Genomic DNA, 24,371 nt, shown 5'->3' with positions numbered 1-24,371 from the left:
CGAACCGAACTTCGAGCTTACTTCTTGGGGGGTTTCTTTTGGTATGCGCGGTGCGAAAACAAAATTGACGTCAATTACGCAATGCACACGCACACACACACACACACACACAGACAGAAGTTACCCACAACCAGTTGGCACCAGGCGAAATCAGCCCAACACCAAGCAGCACCCCAAACCCAACCCAACTCAGAGCGTCCTTGCATGCCGTTGCTTCACTAATCCGCTTCGGGGATTTTGGGAATACGCGTAGCATACTTTTTGGGGTTTTAGGCGCGACGCGTCAGATGCTCTCAAGTTGCTGTTGTTGTTGTTGTTGTTGTATTCGCACCCTGGCCAAGTTATTCAGCTGCTGCTGTTGCTGCTGCTGCTACTGCTGCTGCGTGGTGCTAATTAACGCATTAAATCATATTAATGTCGCCAAATGTTTCAAAGTCAGTTGCCATAACAACAACCCCAGCACACTCTCCTCTCCCTCTCTCTCTCTCTCTCTCTCTTTCTCTCTCTCGCTCTCTGTCTATCATTGCTGCTTTGCATACTTGTTTGGCATCTGAGATGCCTGTCAATAAGCCGGCATAAATTGCGACTAATGCTGATGCTGATGTTGCTGATGTTGCTGATGTTGCTGCTGCTGCTGCTGCTGCTGATGCAGAAAAATCACAAATTAATTAAAGAGCTGCTGGCTCGGCTTTGACTGGTAAATAAAACTTATATAATAATTGTTCATAAACTGTGCAATATTATGGCTTTTCAAATTAGTTTGTCATGCATGCCGCATGAGGACTGGGTCTCATGTGCTGTTGCATGTTGCTTGTAGCATGCAACATCAGCAACAGCAGCGCATCACTCGGCAACGCGTCTGCGACTGGCGGCCATGCCATGCCGTGTTGTCAACTATTTCTTCGGTTCATAAAAATTGTTATTAATTGGCACTTAAATGCTCAAACGCAAAAGTTGAGAGACGTCGTCCGAGACGAAGACGACGACGACGACGACGACGACGACGACGACGACGACGTCGCACTTTTTGCCGTTGCCGTTGATGCTGTGCCTCTTTGCTGCATGTTGCTGTTGCTGTTATTGCTGTTGTTGTTGCTGTTGTCGAGCGTGTTGTGAAATTTAAGCTTTTTAGCAGTTGTTGCTGTTGCCGTTCGTTGCATGTTAACCTTTGCCTCGCTTGTAATGAATGCAACTGCAGGCAACGCGCATGGAGGAGGCCTGCTTGTTCAATTGGGGGTTGGGGGTTGGGGGGTAGAGTGTTTATTTGTGTGTGTTTGTGTGTGTGGGGCAGGCGGATGGCAGGAAATGGGAACGCCAGCAGTTGGAGACTTACTTTAAGCTTTCATATAAATTTCTTTACTTCATGGCACTTGTTTAAAGTCCATTTGGCACTGCGTGAGTGTTTATTGAATGTATCTTTCGTTGTTGGCGTGAAAGTTTGACGTGTTGCACGTACAAGGAGCAGGAGCTGAGGCGCAACATGAGGCAATCGTTTACACCACTTGAAGCATTCTGACACAGATAAAGATCGAGAAGTGCACTTACTGTTTGCCGAAGTTTCACAGCCACAGTCAAGCCACAGAAAATTTATTGAGTTTACTAAAAACCTTTGCTGAAACTTTCCAGAGTAAACGATAAAATCAAATTCAATTTAATGCCAATTTTAATTATTGAAAGTATTGCTTCAGCTAACTTACATTATCCAAATGCTTCAAACTTATTCTCATCTAATTAACTGATTTTTTAATAAACTTATAAATGTTGGTTCTCTGTTTAAGAATTTCATGAAATTCTAATTTAATTATATCTGTTATAAAAAAACACTCATTTAAGCTGGACATATTATTAGACACACTCAACCTCACTTTAGTCAATCAATTAATATTTTAAATCAAACTTATATCTAAAAAGTATAATTATCACTCATAATTTATTCGATTTTTTAATTGTTTATAATTGTTTCAGGTCGATTTTAATTGTATTTTTTGAAACGACAACTGTTTGATATATTTAGAGTGCATTGAGTTGCTTACCCACGTTGTTGTTGGCTACAGAACTACAGCCACTCAATTTATGACTTTTAGGTTAATAATCGTAAGAATCGTTTAACTCTCCTCGCCGCAATCAGGCGCGACACGAGCTAAAGTGCCTTATCATTGCCACACACATTCCGTTTCATTTTAAACTCGCCACTCGGCAGCTGCCCGCCCCCTCACACGCTGTTTGCACCCATCGGTGCTAACTGGTTAGCTGGTTATTGCTGCGGTGCAGCCATTAAAGAAATTAATAATAAAACGCCATAAAACGACAATAAACTCCAGCTTCATACATATGAAATCAAGCAAGGCGAAAAGCTTATTAACTTTTGTTAAACATTTATTATGATTTTTTTTGCTTCTTATTTGTGTTTTGGTTCTTTACCATTTTTTCTTATTTTTTCTTATTATTTTTTTGTATCATTCAGCTGTGTTGTGAATGCGAATTGCAATTTTAAGCAGCAGCAGCAGCAGCAGCTACACAACAACCACAGCAAACGACGTTAATTAAAATTAAAAAAAATGTGCAAGAGAACACCTTGAAAATATAATTTTGTTATTTGCGCGCCACACAGCGGCAGCCGCCGCCGCCCCAAAATCCCCACCACAGGCATTTCGTATTCATAAATACAACAAAGAGGCAACAACAACATGAAATCAACCTGAAACTGAACTGAACTGAACTGAATTGAACGCTGGACGCTGGACGCAGTTGGTCCGTTGCCATTTTTGGACGACCGACCGCTGTGAGGCTGAGGTTGAGAGTCCGCATCCCCCGTTCTGAGTACGAGTGTAAATGATATATGTGGGCAGAGGCGGGCGGTCAGGCGGTCAGGGCGGGGCCGCATTCAAGTCGCAATCGGAATCGCATTCGCATTCGCAGTTGGCTTGTCTTGTCTGTCATTCGGAGGCACACCAAGCCACACCAAGATCCCGGCCCAAGCCCAGTCTGAGGTCCAAGCCCAGAGCCCGAGTGCAAATGACTTATAAGAATTTAATATTTAACAACACAAATCAATTCAAAAATCATCAGAGGCCGGGCACAACACAAAAAAAAAGAACAAAAAAAAAAAAAAACTCATTTGGTGCAGTCGCTGTTTGGGATTCCTGGGGCTGGGGCTGGGGCTGGGGCTGTGGCTGGGGCCTGGGACCGGCGGCAATGACAGCACCTGGAACCCTGGCCGGTGCCCCCGACCCAACCAGACACAGTCTCATTTCATTTCGATGTTATTCGCTTTTCGGTATCACTGCGCAAAGGTAACGAAAATGAAATTTGTACGTTAAGGAAACGATGCCCCAGCAAATACAATGTGTTGTAGAGATGACGACGATGACGACGACGATGACCAGACCGGACCGGACCAGAGCAAGCTGAGACTGAGGCTGAAGCTGAAGCTGTGGCTTCAGCCTGGGACTGATGCTGTTGCTGTTGCTGTGTAGTTCGTATCAGCGACCAGGCCCAAAGTCGTTAACATGAAGCGTTTCGTGGTGGTCGGTGTTGCTGTTGTTGTTGTTGTTGCTGCTGCTGTTGTTGTAGCCTTTTTGTGGTCAGAGCAAAAATTATGAAAATCAAAAAAGTTTTTGGCCCTGAGTCTTTGTATGATTTCTCAGAGCCTCTTTCACTCATTCACTCAAAGCTTTACTTGGTTTTGGTTTTAATTTTTTTTTTTTTGTTGTTGTCTTTTCTTTATTGATTATTTTTATATTTATATTTATTTTTAGTGTGCGCCCCAAAAACTTTAGTTCCTTAGCTGGCTGGCAGTTGTCGTTGAAGTTGTGTTGTTGCACAAGGCCAAATGGAACATACAACAGACATAAAATTAAATCTGAAAAACCCGACTGAGGGCACAGAGCAAAAGCAAAAGATGCATTCTGCATTTAACATCTCCCGCTGTGTCGTAAAATCATTTCGATTTCGATTCTATAGACACAATGCAATTTGGTAAACGGTCGGTCAAAAAAAAAACGAAAAGAAAATAAAAAATATATATTTATATATATATAAATACTTATAATATACCTATTTATATATATTATATGTATGTGCGTGCCGCATAAAAATTATTGAGCATTTAACACCGAGCATCGACAGATCGAGCGCTGAAGAGCTACAAAATGCGAGATATTGCTCGCAACGCCATGTTGCATGAGCATTTGTTGGGTGTTTTAGGTCGGGCATGGATCAGGGCGCAGGGGGCAGGGGGCTACTGGCAACACAAACACTTTGCACTCAACACCCATTTAGCCTAGCCGCATTTTGCCGATGATGATCATGAGTTAATGATAATGATGATGATGTGGCCGCCAGCCGTCAGCCAAATTGTTTACAATCAAGTAGAAAAAAATTTGCGATCGATTGCAGCGACGGTGGCAAGGAAAAGTGTGAGCAGCCGCAAAGGCAATGCAACTGCAGCCGCAACAGCAACACAACTGTAAACTATTTACAGCGTGGCAGGCTCGTTGATTGTTTTTGCTGCAGTTTGTTGTTGTTGTTGCTATTGCTGTTGCTGTTGTTGTTGCCACTGCTGCATTTGCTGCGCTTTATACAATAAAATTTATTTGATTTCTTTACGCTGCTTTCATGCCTCAGTATTTTTCTTCAATTTTCCTGCACTTTTGAATGTGATCGTTGTTCTTGCTTTTCTTTCATTTTCTTGTTTTCTCTACGTTTTTTTTTTGTTTTAGTGTTGCTGCCTGCGTAAAGAAAAGCGGGAAAATGAAAATGCGGCGTCGCTGGCGGTGGCGGCGGCAGCCGCTTCGCATCGCTTTTATAAAAATAAATTGTTCGCAGACGTAATGATGCGAAAGCAATTGAGAATTCTATATATGCATTTGTCTATATGCCTATGTGTGTGTGTGTGCTGTGTGTGTGTGTGTGTGTGTGTGTGTGTGTGTGTGCTGTGTGTGTGTGTTGTGTGTGCTGTGTGTGCTGTGTGTTTGTTTGTTGTCTGTCGGAATGCGTAGAATTTCAATTGACTGTGGCAAAGCATACAAAGATCTGTCTATCTCTATCTCACATTCTCACTCTATCTATCTCTATCTCTAACACTATCAGTGTATCTTTGCCTCTAGGCCTCTTCTGGCTAGTTGCGCAATAGAGGGCAAATTGTTGGACGTTGAATTGAGCAACTAGCTGAGCAGTCCTTACTCGATCGAACATCATCGCAATCTTCGCTAGACAATCGCAGCTGATCATCAGCTTTGGCCTCTAGTTATCAGTGCCGATAATCGATGGATGTTTTGACAGGCTGACTGACAGTTGCATTCGTTGCCCAACAGCGCGTGATCACGCAGTGTTGGTAAACGTGTGGCGATCACACAAATAAAAAAAGCAACAACAACAACAACAAAAAACACACACAAATACAAACCCAACGGGCGGTGCTCTCTGACTGCTCGTTTCGGGTTTGGCTTTATTTTTTTTTATTTTTTGCCTAACTACGGCCACGCCCACTGCTGGATTGCTCAAGAGAAGAGAAGAACAAAAAACCCAAATGAACAAAAAGTTAATTGTTAGCGATAACCACCCGTACCCGTGCCCGTGCCCGTGCCCGTCCCCGTCTCCTATCCACCAGGCCCAAGGTAGCGCCTCTGTGCGCCTGCGTGAATCTCGAGTTCGGGTGGTACAGTCTGCGAGTTAATCCGATTTGTTGCGCCCCTGCGCCCCACAGGGGTGGGTTCTGCGACGCTGTGATTGATTGCCTGAAATATTTTGGACCAGGGTTGTTTCTCTTCCTCTTCTGTGACTGCTCCTGTTCCTCTTCCTGTTCCTGCAAATGTGAATGTGAATTTGTTGGTGTCTCGTATTCAATTGTCGACGTGACTCAGTTGGTTTTGAGGTGAAAATTTGATTAAGCAGCTCACAAACACAAACTCCAACAACAATGAAGCAAACCAATACAAAAAAAAAAAAGAACAAGAAAATGAACAACTGTGGGCAACATTTTAATTATTGCAATTACAAATTGCATTGCAAAAATTGCAAAAATCACGCATTTTATTGATTTTTAATTGCAGCTCGTTGCATACCAAAAGCTGACGGCCTGGCTCAATCAAGCCGGCAAAACAGAGCCTGGCCAACAGAGCCAGCCCAGACATGCGCATTTGTGCCTTTAATTATGTTGTTGATTGTGCCCGCAGTCTGTCTGTTTGTCAGTTCGTCAGCTCGTCTGTCCTACAATCTGTCTCCGCCCGTCTCTCTCCCTGTCTCTCTTTCTCTGTCTCGCTGGCTGTCTGGCCATTTGGGTGCGAACAACTTCTGGCTTGTAGAAAACCAGGCAAGTCGGCGGTGCCTCACACCAGTTAGTCAAGTTGAGTTGTCATAATTTCTGTCGTTCAACAAAAGACGACGACAACAACAACAACAGTGACAACATCAGCAACAACATCAGCAACAACACCTGCCCAAGTGCCGCTGTTGCGACCAGGCCAAGTCAGAGCGCGCCAAATGCCGCAAATAACTCAGTTAATATAATTAAGTTTTGCACGAAATGTGCAGCAGAAATATGTGAAAAATGCCACGCAATCAGCGTCAAGAAAATCACAGCAAAAAAAATTGAAACTAAACACAAAAACCACAACGAACACGCCCCAAACTGGCAATCAAAGCTTTAAGCAACCTTCAAGTCCAAGTCCAAAAACTTAAACTTTAGTTTATGAACTCGTCCTGGCGACAACACGTGTAAATGGCTTAGGCAGCCACCAACACATACAAACATATGTCGCGACACATACCGTTGAAATGTCACAACGCATGTAAATTACGTAATACCAATGTGGCAAGGAACAAGAATTTATGAACTTGCCGATTGGAGTGTGTGGCACAGAGTCTTAGATTTTAGTAGACCTTGTTGCGTTTAGAACTGGCTTCTTTTTTTTTTTTTTTTAGATTTAGGCACGTGACTGTCGAGGTGTGAAAAGTGTTACATAATGTTTCGTTTTATTCAAATGATTACTTAATTTAGCTTAGGTCTTACCTGACATTATTGCATTAACTTATGCATGCATTCATGTTGGATAATAATCTTGATCTTGTATAACTTTTCAGCTTTACTTAAATGCTGATATCAAACTGAAGAGATTCTCTAATCATAATATAGAAATTGTTCCTTGATTGTTATTTACAATATTTGAGAGAGTAAAGATCAGTTGGATCAGCAAGAGAGTAAAGTCGAGATCACCGTGCTTTGATTGCTTCAAATCAACATTCGGTCAAACCTTTAAAGAGACATAACTCTAATATAGTGAATGACAGATTTGCATATAGTGTCTGTGCTGCTTTAATAAATTTCCATTGGAAAGCCAGTGCATTGTAATTTGATTAGGTTTCATAATTGGCTTACGCTGTTGCTTTTAGCGCCTGGTCAAATAAACAACGTGGCCCAACCCAAGCCCCGCGAAAGGTTTAAAAAATCAAATTTTACACATTTCCCTTTTAGACTCTCTGCTGCACACTCTGTGTCATGTTTGGCCCCTTACAGCCGCCCACCCGCCTGCCACGCCCAACTCGGCATTTGCATACAAATCACGCCGTTTGCAACCCTTCAAATGCGCATTGAACAGGCTACAGGCAAAAAATAAAAAAAAAGAGAAAAAAAGGAAAAACATCAGCAAAAGTGAAAAAAACCAAAAAAGCGCTTCTAATGTTATTTTGATGTTGTCTCGATGGGTCTTCAATGGGCGCTAGCGATTCACATGCACATTCAGATCTCTCTCTCTCTCTCTCTCTCTCTCTCTCTCTAGTAGCTCTCTGTAGCTGTTGGAAACCCGCAAAATGCGTGTTTTAAATCCAATTTAGACATTATCTAATTTAGGGCATCTCCGCACCACTCACCGGCAATGCCTGCCTCACTGACTGACTGACTGGCTGGCTGGCAGACACGAGGCGAGTCGAGTTGAGTTGAGTTTCGATGCCTTTTTATGCAAATCTATGGAAATTTCATTACGAATATGATGCACCCCTTTTAGCAGCCCCAGCTACTGCCTGCCACAGCCAGAGCAAGTAAAATGGCTAAATGCTGTAAACTGTAAAACGCCAAAAGACGTAATAAACTCATTTAAACGCCGCTACCGTTAGACCCTTTGGGTTTGGGTAATGAAATTTTTTGGGTGAAGCATCTTGCCACAGCCTCACGATAATATGCAAATGGTTTTCGACCCCAGCACCAGCCCAGCCCAGTGGGACGTCCCGCATGGCCGTGGAGTGAATCTGAATCTGTGCGCATCGTTGTGTGGCAATAATCAAATTTTCTAATTTTTATGACTCTCACTGGGCCAAAGTGCCGAGCCTCACGACCAGGTCTAATTGATTTTAGACTGGACGCCGTGATTTCTCGACTGATTTACGAGTTCGCGAGTTGCAAAAGCGAGTAAGTAAGTAAGTAAGAGTAGTTTGCCCTTTTTCAAAATATATTTAGATGGAAATACTCTGCGCGATTTCTGTTTTTTTATATTTTTCACATTCCTTTTCCCATTTCCATTGGAGTTTTTTATGCCATGTCATGGCGATGACGATGACGATGACGGTGACGGTGACGATGACGTTGGCAATGGCGATGGCGATGGCGACGTCGTCTTCTAGTCTACTGCGCCCGGGTCAGGCAATGATGCGACAGTTTTTGGGGCTTTCAGTTTTCAGTTCAGGTTCTGGTGGGGCGCGGGCCAAGGCTTTTAGAGACAAGCCGCCCCTTTTTAGAGGCCTTTTAAGACAATACGGCGGCGTGCTGAACTTCGCAGCAAGCGTGATGTAGCAGAATGTGAAACGATTCAGCTTGGATTCGGGGCGTTCTTTAAGTGAAGTGTGTTTTTGGCTTTTATATAGTGCATGCACTCAGAAAAAAAAAAACAAAAATAAAAAACAAAAAATAGAGATTAGAGATTAGAGAGTACAAACATTGTTGAGACTTGACCAAGGTCGTAGAAATCAAGCACGTTTCTTTTGTAAGAGTCTTTTGGTTGAGTATGATTATTCTCACTTAAAATATTATTTTGTGCTCTTAAAAAATCATTGCATTTTTTAAATATTTTTTTAATGTATGCCTTTTTCGTTGTCTGCATTGAATGGTTAAATAAATAAATAAAAATATGTCAAGTCAGTTCTCAAATGAGCAAAATTAAATAATGATCGAATTAATTTACTTACTTGTGAAATATTTGCAATACATTGCAACATGTGCATTGCAATATCAACGCAACAATTTGAATCGAATTATTTTTTATATAAGTAAATCGGATTTTTTTTTTCTCTCAGTGTATGTAGCTGAATGTGTAGCGGGCCATAACAATAACAAAAGTGCGTAGCTGCGAATCTTTTTGATCTACTTTTGAGCCGCTGCCGCCAGAGAGCCATTTATCAGTGCATTATATCAATAATACGAGTAGTATATGAATTTCAGATTATGTATGAATGTGTTGCCAGCCGGCCACAAAAGGTGACTCGACAGTTTGACTGCGGCACTTGGTCGTAGTCAGAGTCAGAGACCGAGTCAGAGTCCAAGTCCGAGTCAGAGTCTGAGTCTGAGAGCGGCAAACGACAAATCCTTGTAATACCTTGTCTATGGCCATGTATCCGCCGGGCCAGCTAATTTCAAATGTCAGCTTATCTTGGCTAACAAGAACTGTCCGACACCTTCTCTTTCTATCTCTGTCTCTCAATGTGTGCTTATCGCATGCAAAGATTTGAGATTTTGGCACGTCAGCAGCGCTGACATTGCATATGTCATGCCGGCCACAAAATACTTGTACGAGGAATGCAAATCGCAACTCGCAAATCGCAAATCGCGAATCTATAAAATCTATCTGGCTTAAGCGAAATGAAAATGTCTGCTTAAGCAGTTGTCGCGGGCGCTGACAACGAGCCGTCCCCGCATTCAGACCCGGCCCGTTCAGTTCCGTCCCGTCCAGTCCACCTAATTTGCAAATGAGCGGTTGGAGTCAGGCAACGGGCATGTCTCGGGCCTGATCCCTGGCCACGATGGGGCTAATCTTCATGGCAGGCAGGCGCTGTCGTCTCTCTATCTAACAGCGGAATCTATTTGACACCAGTTTCTTTCGACCAGCCAGTTTTGCTTGTCTCCTGTTTTGTATGTAGTTTGATTTTTGTCTTTTGGCACGCCATGTTACAAGAATTGAGAAACGGTTTGGGGTCTGGGTCTTGGTTCGGATTTGGTTCGGGTATGTCGGCAATGTCGGGTCTCGACTTGCCGGGGCGGGTGTGACATTTTACATGAAATTACTTTGCATACACATGCATCAAATTAATTACACGATTAATGTTCTCACATGCAACGAACAGCTCTCGACATTGGGCATCTCATTCTATCTCTCTCGCAGTCTTTCTCCCCTCTCTGTTGTTCTCTCTCTCTCTCCCTCTCTCTCCTGCTGTGTGTCAGCTTATGCAAATCTATTTCTCGCGATCATTTGCAGCATTTGCATGTTGCTATCTTGATATCTTTGCCGGCAAGAAAATGATTCCATTGCCTTTCGTGATACGTCTCCTCAACCCCCAGCTCCAGCCCCAGCCGCATCGGGCAGCTTTCTTCGTTTGTGGACTGGTCTGGTCTGGACTTGAAAGAATGTGTTTTGGAATTGTGTGAAACATGCCATTTGAATAATTATCTTATTTGCATTGCACAGCCGCAACAAACAACTGCAGTCAGTTGCAAATTAAAAAGTGCAAAGTCCATTTGCTACTCCTCTACCTCCCCTGCCTCCTCTGCTCTGCCCTGCTCTACCCTATTATACCCTTGCAGTCTCTCACATGTTAATCTCTTTTGGCTGGTTCAGTTCAAATTGATAGCTGAGATTTGCGGCGCAGATAAGTCCCCCATGACACTCTGTGTGAACATTGCCCAATGCAAATCGCGTGCACTCACAGGGCTTCCAGCTCGAAGCCGTGCTCCATTTCCGTTACATCCCAATCTTGGTACGTTTTTGGGGGCGCCTTCGAGCAAACTGCAACTGCGTGTCGCCTCAGCCACCGACTGCACCGCTGCGACGGCCACATTTCCACTGTTTGTGTAACATAATAATAAAGTCAAACAAATGATAAGTTGATAGAGTCACAATTGCGCGCCACTGTCGCTCGATAGCTGCATAGTGCTCAGCTCGGCTCTGCCGGGCTCTGCGCTGCTTATCTATTTAATATTTTGTTGTTCTTCTATTTTGTTTTGTATTTCAGGTAGCTTCTGAATTTTTATTATCAAAATACTAATTTCTTTGTTTGCACAAGATTTCCGAAAACGTTGTACGACAACTACAACGACAACAAACGACTACATTACCTGCTTCAATTTGTTATCAGCTTATAAATATTTAATCACAGACTTGTACTTCGGCGTGCTTTTTTTTTGTTTTTTTTTTTTGACTGCGATAGCAGCCTAAGATTTCCTGTGCCACAGAGCGAGACGAAACGCATTGACAGACTAAGACGGAGCATTAGTGCGTTGCATGTTTGACAATGTTGCGTATGAGTAATGTATCTGAAAAACATTACACACAAGAACATAGAAGCAGTCGCAGACACAGACACAGATTGCTCGCACAATTATGTCAAGTGTTTCTACACGAAAATTAACATGTTGCCACTCGAGTGGTCAGTCAGTCCACCTAGCCCCCATTAGGAGTTTCTTTTTTTTTTTTCCAGATAGCTAGTCAGCCAAAATTTCCCCCACTGATTAGTTCGAATTCCATTTAACTACAATTGTAAATAGATAGTTGGATTTCTTTTTTGGGCAGCATTAGTAAGTGCTTGTTCAGTTCTTATCGGAGAGCGATTATTTTTAAGCTGGCCCCACGAACTAGTTGAGAAAATCAGGCAACTGATATGATTAAAATATGCTATTAACTACAACAAATTTGATTTGAAATACACGGAAAATTGAAAAAAAATTACTTGTAATTATTACACACACACATATATATATATATATATATATATATATATATATAAGTGGCTGGCAATCGCAATTGGAATAATTATAATATAATTATTGAAATGGAAAAAATAAACCATTTCAAATATTTATCGTTTATTAGTGTTATCTTATTGATAAAATTTATTGAGTACACAAATTGTGAACTTCTTTCTATTAATTGAATGCAATTTGTACATTTTTATTAGTAAAGCAAGTCTAAAGTTTAAGGTTCATATTTGCAGCTTATGGCACAGTTTAAATTTCTAGCTAAAACAAGCTGCCACTCAAGTCTCTGTGTGTGTGTGTGTGTGTGTGGTATAATTGTGTGTAATTAACTTGCCATTTGATTGAAATTATAGCCCAGTATGTGCCCAGGCACATATACATATATATATATGTATACTTATATATATATATATGTATATATGGCACATCTGAAGCAATTTGCGTGTCGTGGCTGTAAACGCTTTGCGCTTAGGGCAACCCCAAAAAGGCAGCCATATTGTGAGCCAGCTGTATTGTGAACTGCTTGGGTTGCTCAGCTTTCCCCCTGTCTGATTGGTCTTGCAAGGAGCAATGCTCCTACGATGCCAGCTACTTTAATTAAAAATTCAACCCTTAAACAAAATGGCACAGCGCTCACACATGAAGACACTCACAACATCACACAAGACACACAGAACACACACACAACACACACACACAACACACACACGACACACACACACACACACACAACACACACACACACATATGGGAACGCATTTCATTTCATTCAGCGAACATTTTACAACTTGAACAAATTTGAAAAACAATTAAATGCCATGCGCGCAATTAAATACACAGAAGGTGGCAACAACAACAACAACAGCAATAACAACAATTGCTGAAGTGGCACACACCCTGGAGTTGGGGGTGTGTGTGGGGGGTGTTTGTTGGGCATATACCGTTAATTAAGCAGAAGCAGCTAAATCGCAGCCAAAGCTGCTGCCTGATAATGGGGTTTGCGGAGTACATGGAGTGGCATGGGCAAAGCACTGGGGCTGACTAAGCGCAGCTCCAGGGCGCTAAGGCCACAGCAGCAGCAGCAACAACAAACACGACATAAACAGACAAACAAAAGCTTTTGTGTCCGGGCTATGCCAAACAACAAATCCATCAAAACAAACAGCCGTCGGGGTTTTATACGGTTTTGGTATTTTTTGGGGTTCGGTTCAGTTCTGTTCTGTTCTGTTCTCCCTGAACCGCATCAGAAACATAAACCATGCGAAAACTTTCGGCCTGTGCGGCCATGTAAAAAGGATTTAATTATTTGCTCTAAGGATATGGATTCAAGTGTGTTTGTGTGTGTGTGTGTTCTGTGTGCTGCTTGTGGTTCTCAGTCAGTCTTGGTCTGTGTGTGTGTGTGTGTGTGTGTGTGTGTGTTTACGTGTGTGCGTCTGTTGCTTTTGTGAGTGTTTGTAGACAAACAGAAAAATATGTTTCACGTCCACTTTTGGGCTCAGTAAATACTTAGTGCTTGTTGGCCCAAGGGCAACTGAAGAGCGCAGCTCGACAATGATTATTGGTTCTGGTCGAGATGCTAAGCTGTAGTTTTTAATTGTGGAAACGAGCGCAGCCTAATCCTCTCTAGTCTCAGGCAATACATACCTCAGCATCTCAACCACTACCACTACCACTTCTCATGAGCATGTCTATTCCCATTTCCCTACCCTCAAAATGTCAAATGCACGCGGCAAATGCTGCGGGGCAATTACAGCAACTACAGAGTCCTGTCGTGTCGCCAGCAAATGAGTAACAATCATAATAACAGCAACAGCAAATTTTCGAGATGGCACACGCGTTGCCACGCCCAGAAAACAGAAAACAAAAAAAAAATCCTGCTCGAAAATCGAAAGGAAAAATTCACTTCCCACGCACCGACAAAAGTTTGGCTAACAAAATCAAAACGCCTGCTCCTGTTTGCCATAATTTGATTGTTGTGTTTTGCAGTGCAGTGCGGTGGGTGGGACGAGAGGGGTTGGACAGCTCGGCTAACTGTTGATTGTAGTGATTAACTTGGACAGTGATTGCCATCTAGTAAATTATATAGACGAATCTCTAACGAAAATTGCATGTTTTGACTCTTGCATTTCCTGCTCTGTTTTTCTTTCCATTTGCTTTTTTTTTCTTGCTTTTCCTTTTCTGGGTGGGCACGCGCCACGCGGCAGAGTCGAGCGAGGAGCAATTATGCGGCAGCTGAGCCGACTTAGCCAACTCACTTGGAAAGCTGACCAGATATATTTAGAGAGAGAGAGAGAGAGAGAGACACAGAGAGAGATAGAGAGGGAGGGAGAGTCATACGCAACATAATGAAGTGTCCGGGCAATCAAACAAAACAAAAGTTTGGCAACAGCAATTGACCAAGTGTTTGTTGTTGCTGTTGTTTAGTTGTTATGTTTGGTTATTTTGTTGTTCATTTTGGGGGGGGGAACGATTACATTTTATGACACGCCTGGCATCACAATTTTGCGGTTGTTTAATGTGCGCCACGTTTAAATTTTTAAACAACACGATTGTCATGTTGTCTGGCAATAGTAGTCGAGTTTCGTATTCGTGGTATCATCAAAAATTTAAAGAGCTGAGCAACGCCATTTTGCTTATTGACGCTGCGTTTAGCTGATAAATAAATAATTTGGCTGGCAGGCGGCAGGCAGCAGGCAGCAGGTCCCCAAACGCCCTCAAAGTCGAGTGGCAAACAGCAGAGAGTGGGGCAGCTCCACATAGCCCCTCAGCGCCAAAAAAGGTAAACGAAAATTGTTTCTTGATCATTTTAATGCACCCAAAGGGACGCAAAGTGAAAAACTTTTTTTTTGTGCGAGGGCAAACATTACGTGATGTGGCATGTTGCGTCGAGTATTGGGAATGAGAAGTTTAGGCATGTGGCAGGCGAGTTGAATGTAGCCGTAGATTGCCTTAGTTCAATTTCATTAATTGTGAAAGAGTCGGCTCGGCCTTCGTCATTTAAATAAAAACCAATATTTGATAATAATTGTCGCTGAACATGCAATGCGATAAGCAACAGCAACAACAACAGCAACAGCAATAACAACAACTAAATATCGAGTCGTGCCAATCGCAATTCGATAGCTTAATTTCCTGGGCGCTTGCTAATTGAAAATGTAATTAATGCACGCATCGATAAACCCTTTGGCCCAGCACCAAATCCACATATATACATCCATATCCCAGATACCTGGCCGCATCTTAAAGCTACTTCAGGGCTGTCCTTTGCAAGGAGTGCGACTGGCATTTAGCACGACGCATGCCGCATGGCTATCTGCAACACTCAGTCGCCGTGTTCAGGTAACTCGATACAATTTCAATAGCTTGGCGACCGAAAGAACCATCCACGTCCACGTCCACGTCCAAGTCAAAGTGTGCGGCAAGTGTGAAAGATTCGAAAAGCTGACCGACTCCGAACTCGGGCGCAACAACAACAAGTCCATCCAGTCCAGCCGACAGGCCTATCAAATTTCCTCCGAACATGCCACTCATAAAAGGAAAGTTTCGTTTGGGAAAATGCAGCCCTTTGTTTCATTCGGATTCTGTTTTACTTTATTTGTGTTCTTCTTTTTTTATTTTATTTTTTTCCAACTTTTAATGCAGCTAATTAAATAGTTTCATTTGCTCGCTTTAATGAGCCACAAATTAGGCTGCGGTTGCCCAGTTTCTCTGGTTTTTTTTTTATGGCCCATAAAGTTACCAAGAGAACGCCGAGTATGAATAAAAAAAAAAAAGTAAAAACGACAATTGCTACAATTGTGCTATGAGCTTATTGAGTCGAGAGTCGCGTCCGTTTATACTGGAAATTGTTTATGTGACTATCAAGAGACACCTCATAGCTCATATACAGGCAATGACAGAGACAGAGACAGAGAGACAGCAACCAGCTGAAGGAAAAGAGATAGAGTTGGCTTACACCATTCGAGCTTGACAAAGTGCCGCGTTTTTTTTTTTTAGTTTTAAAATGCAGACAACGTATCTAATTATTAATACTTTGATTGCCAAAGTAGCGGCGTATTTTTTGAACCAGGAATTAAAAGACGGCACAGACAAATTGGCAACTGTCCAAGGCGACTTATATGCGATCGCATAATAGTGCTAATAATAGTCAAATAAATAGCAATTATATCAAAAGTCGATTGAATAATAATTACAAGCGTTCATACAGAATAAATATGATAAAATGAGATAAATAAATGATTTTAAGCCTTAAATAACTTGCTTGGGAATCTCCAAGTCTCCAAGTCAAGTTAATTTTCCGGTTCAGTGCACTACTAATTCAACTCAACTGCCAACAACAATAATAAAAAAAAACTGCAATATAATTTAAATGTTTGCTCAACTGCCTTCTGGCTGAGCAACGTGCTGAGGTATCCAATTGAATAACACACACCCACACACACCCACACACTGTAGCACACCACAACACACACTTGGATTGTCTATAGCAGGGCGCTATTAATATGCGATTTAACAAATATTTAGCGAAAACACATGCAATGTGCTCTGCATGCCAAATGAATCAAAAATTTGTTGTACGCACACTCGAAATTTATTGTATTCGAAAGTCAAGAATTTTTACGAGCTTGGGAAAATAATAATTTAATGGTTAAAAATTGTGAACGATGCGCAACAGCAGCAACAGCAGCAACAACATCGACTTTATATAAGATATGTATATATGTATGCATGTATATATAATATATCTGAACACGTGCATGAATTTAATGCCGCAGCGTAATATTTTGTTATTTTGTTGACTTCTTCGACGAGCGACAACAAATTTTGTCGTTATTAGCAGAATTTAAATTGCTGTTACCGATCGATTTCGAGCAGCATTTTGTGGGCAAGGCATCCAGTGGGGTTTGGTGTTGCTGAACGTGCTGACTGAAATTATGGCTATGAGTGCTCTGTGGTCTGCTCTGCCTGGACATTGACATTTTTGGTATCTGCAGGCTGAGCGCTGCGCTTAATATGCCGCCATCGTCGTCGTCGTCATCGTTGGATGACGAGGCTGTTGTGGTTCTACTCCTAGTTAGAAGACTCGCAGGCAAAGCCAAGACAGAGCCAGTTGCCGCATATTAATTTGATAACTCATATATATATATATGTATATATATATAACTATAGTACATACAATAAATATATATTTTTGCACACGATGCTGTTGTTGTTGTTATGGTTGTTTTGATCGTCTAGGCCTAGGCCACGATCGTTGGGGCATTTGTTTAGCCATAATATGGCCGGGCCATGGCACTTTTGACAACTTGACAGTCGTGCAGACCAAGACTCAGACGGCCCGGACAGAGTCATCGACATGGACAGCGACAACGACTGCGACGACATTGACTTGGCTGATGTCTTGGTCGTCAGAGACTTTATATTGATTGTATGTCCAGTTTTATGTGGCTCATTTTATGGTTGGTGTGTCAATTTAAAGCGACATTTATAAGCAATTTGTAACTAATTCTAACAAACACCTAACGCATGCTTGCCAACTTGTACATATGCATATGTCTCTACTCGATACATGACAGTCACATCTATATCGTTAGACATTCTATTGAATAACTGTATTAATCGGAATATCCTCTCCCTCTCTTTCTCTTTCTATCTCTCTCTCTCTCTATCTCTTGCTTTGCAGCGGCCGCCAAGCTCATCGTTGTCGTATGGGGGCGCAATGAACGATGATGCGCGCTCGCCGGGCGCTGGTAGTACACCCGGTCCATTATCACAGCAGCCACCTGTCTTAGATACATCAGACCCTGGTAAGTAATGCAATTTAACTTAAACTCACAATTATGTGGTTATCTTTAGTTGATATGGGTAAAATGGGAGTCGTTTGAGATTGAAAGACGCCTAAGATAATACGGACTAGATGAAATAAATTCAAATAGAAAATTGTTTAAATATGTTTAGAAAGGGAAATATAATATTTATGAGGGTTTGCTAAAAAAATAAAATTTTCATCAAATTGTCACAGATTTATTATGTGTATGGCAAAATGTATATATCAAATTAATAATGCATTACACTAAAGAAATCAAAAGTATGAAAATCAGCAGTCTTCAAATAAATAATGTGCAGTTCTTCATCAATACTAAAATTAAAAATATAAATCAAAAATGTCAGCAGTAATACAATTGTTAATTTATAAAAAAAAAACAATACTTATATAGATAAAAATGTTGAGCATTATCCGCAGAGTGTAAGCTTTTTACACCTTTGGCGATTTGTCGCTATGCCAACTCTTTGATTATGTTGTTTGCTTCAGTTTGAAGTGCGGCAGCGGCAGTTTGTAGCTAAAACTCATGAGCAGACAACGACTACTTCAACAAACAGTAACACGGCTTAAAGCTTAAGCACACACAAACACACACACAGACACATGTGTGGCAAGTGCGGCTCAGGAGATACTTAGGGACAGCCCTAAGCCTCGACTCGTAGACTGCCTGTCTTTTGCATCTTGCAGAGTTGGCGATTGCACACACTCTTCACTCTTCACACTCTACAACACTCTTAACTCTTCCAACGCCAACTTAAAAAATAAAAAAAATGTTTGTGGCAACCAACGATTTTTTTTACTTCAATATTTTGAGTGCGTGCAACAGCAACAAAAAATAACAATAACAACAACAACAACAATAAGTTCGCACTTGGCGCTTCTTTTTGAAGATTTTTATGCTCGCTGCTCGATGCTGGGGCATCGTCACTTGGGCTCCACGTTGAATTATTTATGGTGATAGGCAAAAATATATTTTTATGTGTTTTTTCTGTTTGCCGGCAAGAAAACAAAAGCGCTCAGCGCAAACACCACTCGAAAAAGACACTCTCGGGCCACTCGTCTCTCGTCGTTTCTGCCGCTTGGGGCACCCTCGAGTGGCCCATGGTGATAATGCAGTTTAAGTTAGTTTTTTTTTTTCTTCTTTTCGAGCAACGCGCAACTTTTCGGCCATAGACCAAATGACGCGCTCTCAAGCCTTCCAATGATTTTTACTGGTCACATGCGCGGGGGAGCGTGGCGGCGGGTGGTTTTAGGTGGTGCTGCTGCACACATACACATGCCAAAGCCAATCCACTGAGCTGACGTATAACGAAAAAAAAAAAATAAAATATATATATATATATATATATATTTAAAAACTTAAAACTTTAAAGTGAGCCGACAAGAAGAACAACAACAACAACAACAATACAAATATTCTAGGCGAGTTTTGTGGCGCGTTTTACGAGTTGTTTGGTGCTGTTGTTGGCTTTTTGCGCTGGCACGACGCGCCATTTTGATTGATTTATCGACACGTCGAGTTACTTTGTAGACAAATTAAAATTTGGCATAGTCGTAAGTAGTCGAAAAATGTAGTTGAAGTTGCACTCTCAAGTGTAGTCGAGTGTCTGTGTGTGTGTGTGCCTATCTCTGCCATTGTGTGAATGAAAATTATCTACACTTGAATAAGTTTTTGCGGGCAGCAAACGAATTTTTAATGTTAATTTCATTTTCGCCATGGCGATAAGAAAATTTCGTCGCACGGTGAGTTCACATCATTTCCCTTAGCTGAGCAACGCTTGCGACGCAGAGAATTTCGGGCGTAGCAAATAGATATTTTCTACATTTTAAGTAGACATGCAGACAGAGATAGACAGTGAGACAGTGAGACGGACAGACGGACAGACCGACAGAAGGCCAGGAATGTGGTTACCAAAGAAATTCACTGCTGCTGCACAAATTCCACTGCATAGCGAGAAGGCAGCGGGCACAAAGGCTGGATCTGAAGCTGGTTGAAAGAGAGAGAGAGAGCGTCCTGTTGCCAGAGAATATGGTGGGGTGGGGTAGTGGCAACCGCTACCGAGGGTTGCCGTAATTTTATGCACGAATTCGTAAAATGTTATTCAAATGGAAAATGTGATTTTTATCAATTTTGACAGGAATTTTTCCGCAGAAAGCATAAAGAGAACGTTGCACAAGTAAAAGCGGCACAAGGATGTGTCCTCCGACTGCCTCGTCTCTCAACTTTGAGTCTGAGTTGTGAGTGTGTGCACTCGAACTGTTTAAATTGTTCTAATTTATGAGGTCAGGCAATTGCCCATAGAGAAATCATAATTTAAACGCAATACAAACGACAAGGACTTCAAGCAAATTTAGATTTTTAAGGACAGAGGCTATGCAAAAAAAAAGAAGAAAATATTTAATTTCCTATTAATCAAGGAGGATCTGCGTGGAGTGTCTCAGATAAAAGCTACGAACAAAACAGTTTAAAAATATATCAGATGAAGTTGCTTTGTAACATTATTACGATCAAGCAATTAAAATGATTAATAACAGGACGTAGAGCTTTCTGTCAGCAAAGGAATAACAATCTGCAAGAGCAAAGACAAAATGTGAGCAAATTGTGGGACTTGATCCTGTTTAACGATGATTGAATGATGGACCAGGAATATGATTTGGAATTGCAGTAAAAAATATTTAGAGACCATTAATATGTATTTAAAGATATAGTTATATTTGTAATAATTAAATACTATTACTAATCGCTTCTTGATTAGTGTCAAGACTTACATATTTAGGACTATATTGAAATGGGTGTGTTGGCTTACAGTGGCCAAGGTTTCCATGTCTCTGTTGAAGTAGTTTCAGCTTGGTCGGCTTAATTGCTGGCCTCATCACGATCGAAATTGTGAGGGGCGTTAACGCGACGACTTTTGGCTAGATAGATTTCCATAAATAAATAATCCCAGCAATTAGTTGGTGGAAAGCCACAAGTCGGCTCTTCTCGTATCGAGTCGAGGCGTGGAGGGGGCGAGTCGGGGCGAGTTAGGCCTGCAGACAGATTCGTGTCAGTCTCGATTCAGTTTTGGGAGAGTTAGTCTTTGGGTCTATAATTATAGGGCACCCTCATCAACGTCGTGGCAACATACCAGCGTCGTTGCATTCAATTAAAAAATATTTGTATAGTTGTCTGACTTGTGACCTGCCCAAAATGACGATGAAAATTATGACGACGATGATGATGACGGGTTTCAACGACTGTATTTTATATTTATTTTTCCACTCACTTTTCCCATTTTGTTTTCCTTTTTATTTTGCGCAACAGTTAATGCGCAATTAAAGAGCCAAACCAGGCGATAAGTGTCTAAAATGTCAGCTATGAAAATATTTGTGTGTGTGTGTGTGTGTGTGCCTGTGTTTATTTACATTTAAAAGTCGGCTACGTCACTTGTCAAGTGTCGCTTAAATGCAAATCAAAACGAGATCAATTTGATTGCCTTAGCTGCGAAAATGAAAATAAACAAGAACAGCGGGCGACCAACCCTCGGCCCTCGGATGCTCAACCCTTCGGCTCTCGCAGCTAACCCCCCTGGACTGACATTGATTGAAAATGCTGCGTGACGTAAATTAACTTTCATGGCGTGGGGCAGCCTCAGAAGTGCGTGTTATCCTTTCCGCTCAACGTGCTCAACGCTCGACGCTTCATGCTTAGCGTTTGTCAAGCCGCAAGACCCACACAATTGCCAATTGTTACAGTTTTAAAGTTACCGAGGGGTGTGTCTCTCGCCTCTCTCTGTGTGCGTGTGTGGCAGCTTGTTGTTGTCATTGCGGCTTTAATGCCACATTCACATCCATGACCTGGAGTGCACTTTTCGCTACTTTTGCTACTAAGGCGATTATCTTTGTTGCTGCCTGTCGCCCAATTTTTGCTTATTTACATTGACGAAATGTGTTACAACAACAACAACAACAACAACAATAGCAGCAACAGCAGAAAATACAAGCTGAGTAGCAACAACAACAATAGCAATAACAATAACAGGAAGCTCTTGCCCTGGCCGCTGGCTGTTTGTTATCTTACCACGCACAATTAGACAATTTTCATTTGCTGCCTCGCCAGGCCAACAGTTTCTCATTCACATGGCCCGAGAGCCTGAGAGTTTTTGCGTTTCTTTGTAATGTGAAAGCATTTTATTTTATTTTTTTGTTTTTTCGTTGGTTTGCATTTAATAGAATTACATTTGCTTCGTTTGACAGCAAGGGGGAGGGGTGGCGCACGAATGCCAAGTTTGTGCTGTGATTTAGCAATGGCTGCAGTCACCGTTCGTACTCTGTCTACTAAATGGCTATAAGGAAACTCATTAAGCAGAGCCACATCCATCGATTAAGAGTCAAGAGCCAACATTTAATTATTGTATTTGTATTCATAATATATGTAAATTCTGCAAATATTTTAATTAATTCATAATCACATCTCTGGTTACTTTTGTTAACCCTTCTTGTCATCTTTGGTTGGTGCTCAAATTCAAATAACTATTCACACCTCAGCATCAGTCAAACTGGGGCGGGCTGGAGGCATCTGCCTTTCCCACAACTTTTTAACTCTTTTGTCAAATGCTGACACAATTTCCGCCACCAACGTCGCACAACAACAACAATAACGGCAACAACAACAACAACAACAACGACAGCGACGATAAAAAAAATTAAAATTTTACGCATTAAACAACTTTTGAATAGAAATGCTCGCACGGCTGCCAAAAATTACCCATATCTGTTTTGTACGTATCTGCGCACCCCGAACTCAAACCAAACCAAACCCGAACCCAAGCCCGATCCCAATTTGAGACCTAGAGCAAAAAAAAAAAAAAAAAAAAAAATACATAAAGAAAATAAAAACCAATCCCAAAAGGGGCACCAGCTGCCGCACGTATTCCAGCCAAGTTCACAATCATAAAAATTGAAACAGAAATTCGATGTTGCCTGCGCCTTTCATAATGAGCAGCCCACCCCAAGCCTACCCACTCCAGGCCAGGACGAGAGCTTATGTAACATTACGTCAAATTGCACAAAAGGCAATACATCTTCATCCCCTAACACTGCGAACACACACGCACACATACACACATACGCACACACACATAGACTTCTTCTTATTTTACAATGAAAATTTACGAACTGACTGTTGCATATTTGGTTGCTGCTGCTGCTGCTGCTTGCTGCTCCTCTCGCTGCTGGCACATTATCATATTTCCAGGACCGACACGCCAATGAATAGAATGCGCATCGAATTTCCCAGGCCTGGTATTGGGCCCGGGTTTTTGCGCTCTGCTGCTGTGGTGGGTTTGTTGCGTTGAGGAGAGAAGTGCGGGCTTCGGCGTTGGCTTGCGCTTGCCACATCAAACTCAACGAGCACATCAACAAAATCATCAACACCAGCAGTAGAAGCAGTAGAAGCAGCAACAGCAGGGCGGCATATTTCGTTTTAGACTTCGACTCTACTGTCACTGTCACTGCCAGAGGTCGCAGCATAGTTGACAAACAAGCAACACCAACAACATCAACAATTGGGCTTTGTTTGCCTGGGAGGGTTGCGGCCGCGTGCAGACAAAATGCAAACTTCCTTTGGCTACGTTTTGAGGCATGAAATTTTCATATACAAAATGTTTTTCTTTTTTTTTTTCTTCTATCTTTTGTATTTCTACCAGCCAGAAAAAAAAGCCACGACTCGTTTTACATGGTCTGGTCGTCCGTCCCATGACTTTGACTTGAATTTGTCTAGCTTTGCAAACTTATCGCCATAATATAGTTATGATCTGTGGTACACTGGCCGTCGCATAAATTAGTCACAGCTGAACTGTATCAGCTTTGGCGTACATACTTACAGTAACCGTATGCTGATAACGATTGTCCACTACATATATATTAAGTATATATATATGTGCTTGTACACTTGACAGACAAGGCCTCTTTTGCACTTGGTTTTCTCGCACTTGCCGTCGCTCGTTCTGTCGTCCGCATCAGTCATAAAAAATCATGTTTTGCTTGACTTTTATTATTCATTATTTTCACATTTATTTTGCTTGGCACACATTTTCAACTTCAATAATATATATCGCCATTTTGTGTTTAACAACAGCAATAACATGAGGAACAGAGTGCCTTTTAATAGAGATATCAAAAAGTGCAGCCGGCTGATGACAGTGGCTTATCAAGTCGCCAATTTTGTTGCAGTTGTAGTTGTTGGTTTTGGCTTTGGTTTTGGTTGGGCTGATGATGGTTAGCTGGCTGCTGTTGCTGTTTGCTTTTTGCTGTACCCCGTTTCATTCGCTCGTTTAAAATTGCATTTCTCAACACACAAATCACAAATCACTGCAAGGCATGCAATCTCTCACACAAATCATTCCATTTTTGCCCCGCTGCCGACGTCAACGTCGACGACAAGTGTCATTAGCGTCACACGCCGGCGACGTCGTCGTCGTCGTTGTCGTCGTCGTCGTCGTCGTCATCGTCATCGTTAGCTCCATGTTGGACGGGAGGTTCGTTTGCTTTAAGTGTTTATTAGTATGAAACATTTATCAGCAATTATAATTATATGGCTATATGTGTGTG

At 41.8% G+C, this 24,371-nt stretch overlaps 1 protein-coding gene across 4 annotated transcripts in view; it reads left to right on the top strand.

The window, feature by feature from the left end:
- Positions 1–24,371, top strand: part of LOC6563789 (homeobox protein homothorax) — a 126,142-nt gene that overhangs the window by 45,112 nt on the left and 56,659 nt on the right. For all 4 annotated transcript variants that reach the window (XM_032736902.2, XM_043214858.1, XM_001989978.3 and 1 more), the window contains exon 7: positions 17,640–17,763. In XM_032736902.2, coding sequence (XP_032592793.1) covers positions 17,640–17,763 — 124 coding nt within the window. The remainder of the gene's footprint in view (positions 1–17,639; positions 17,764–24,371) is intronic.

Source organism: Drosophila grimshawi, unplaced genomic scaffold, assembly GCF_018153295.1.
Source record: "Drosophila grimshawi isolate 15287-2541.00 unplaced genomic scaffold, ASM1815329v1 contig_311, whole genome shotgun sequence".
Lineage (NCBI taxonomy): Eukaryota > Metazoa > Arthropoda > Insecta > Diptera > Drosophilidae > Drosophila > Drosophila grimshawi.
Note: the sequence above shows the minus strand (reverse complement) of the source record. Positions and strands in the feature narration are given on the sequence as shown.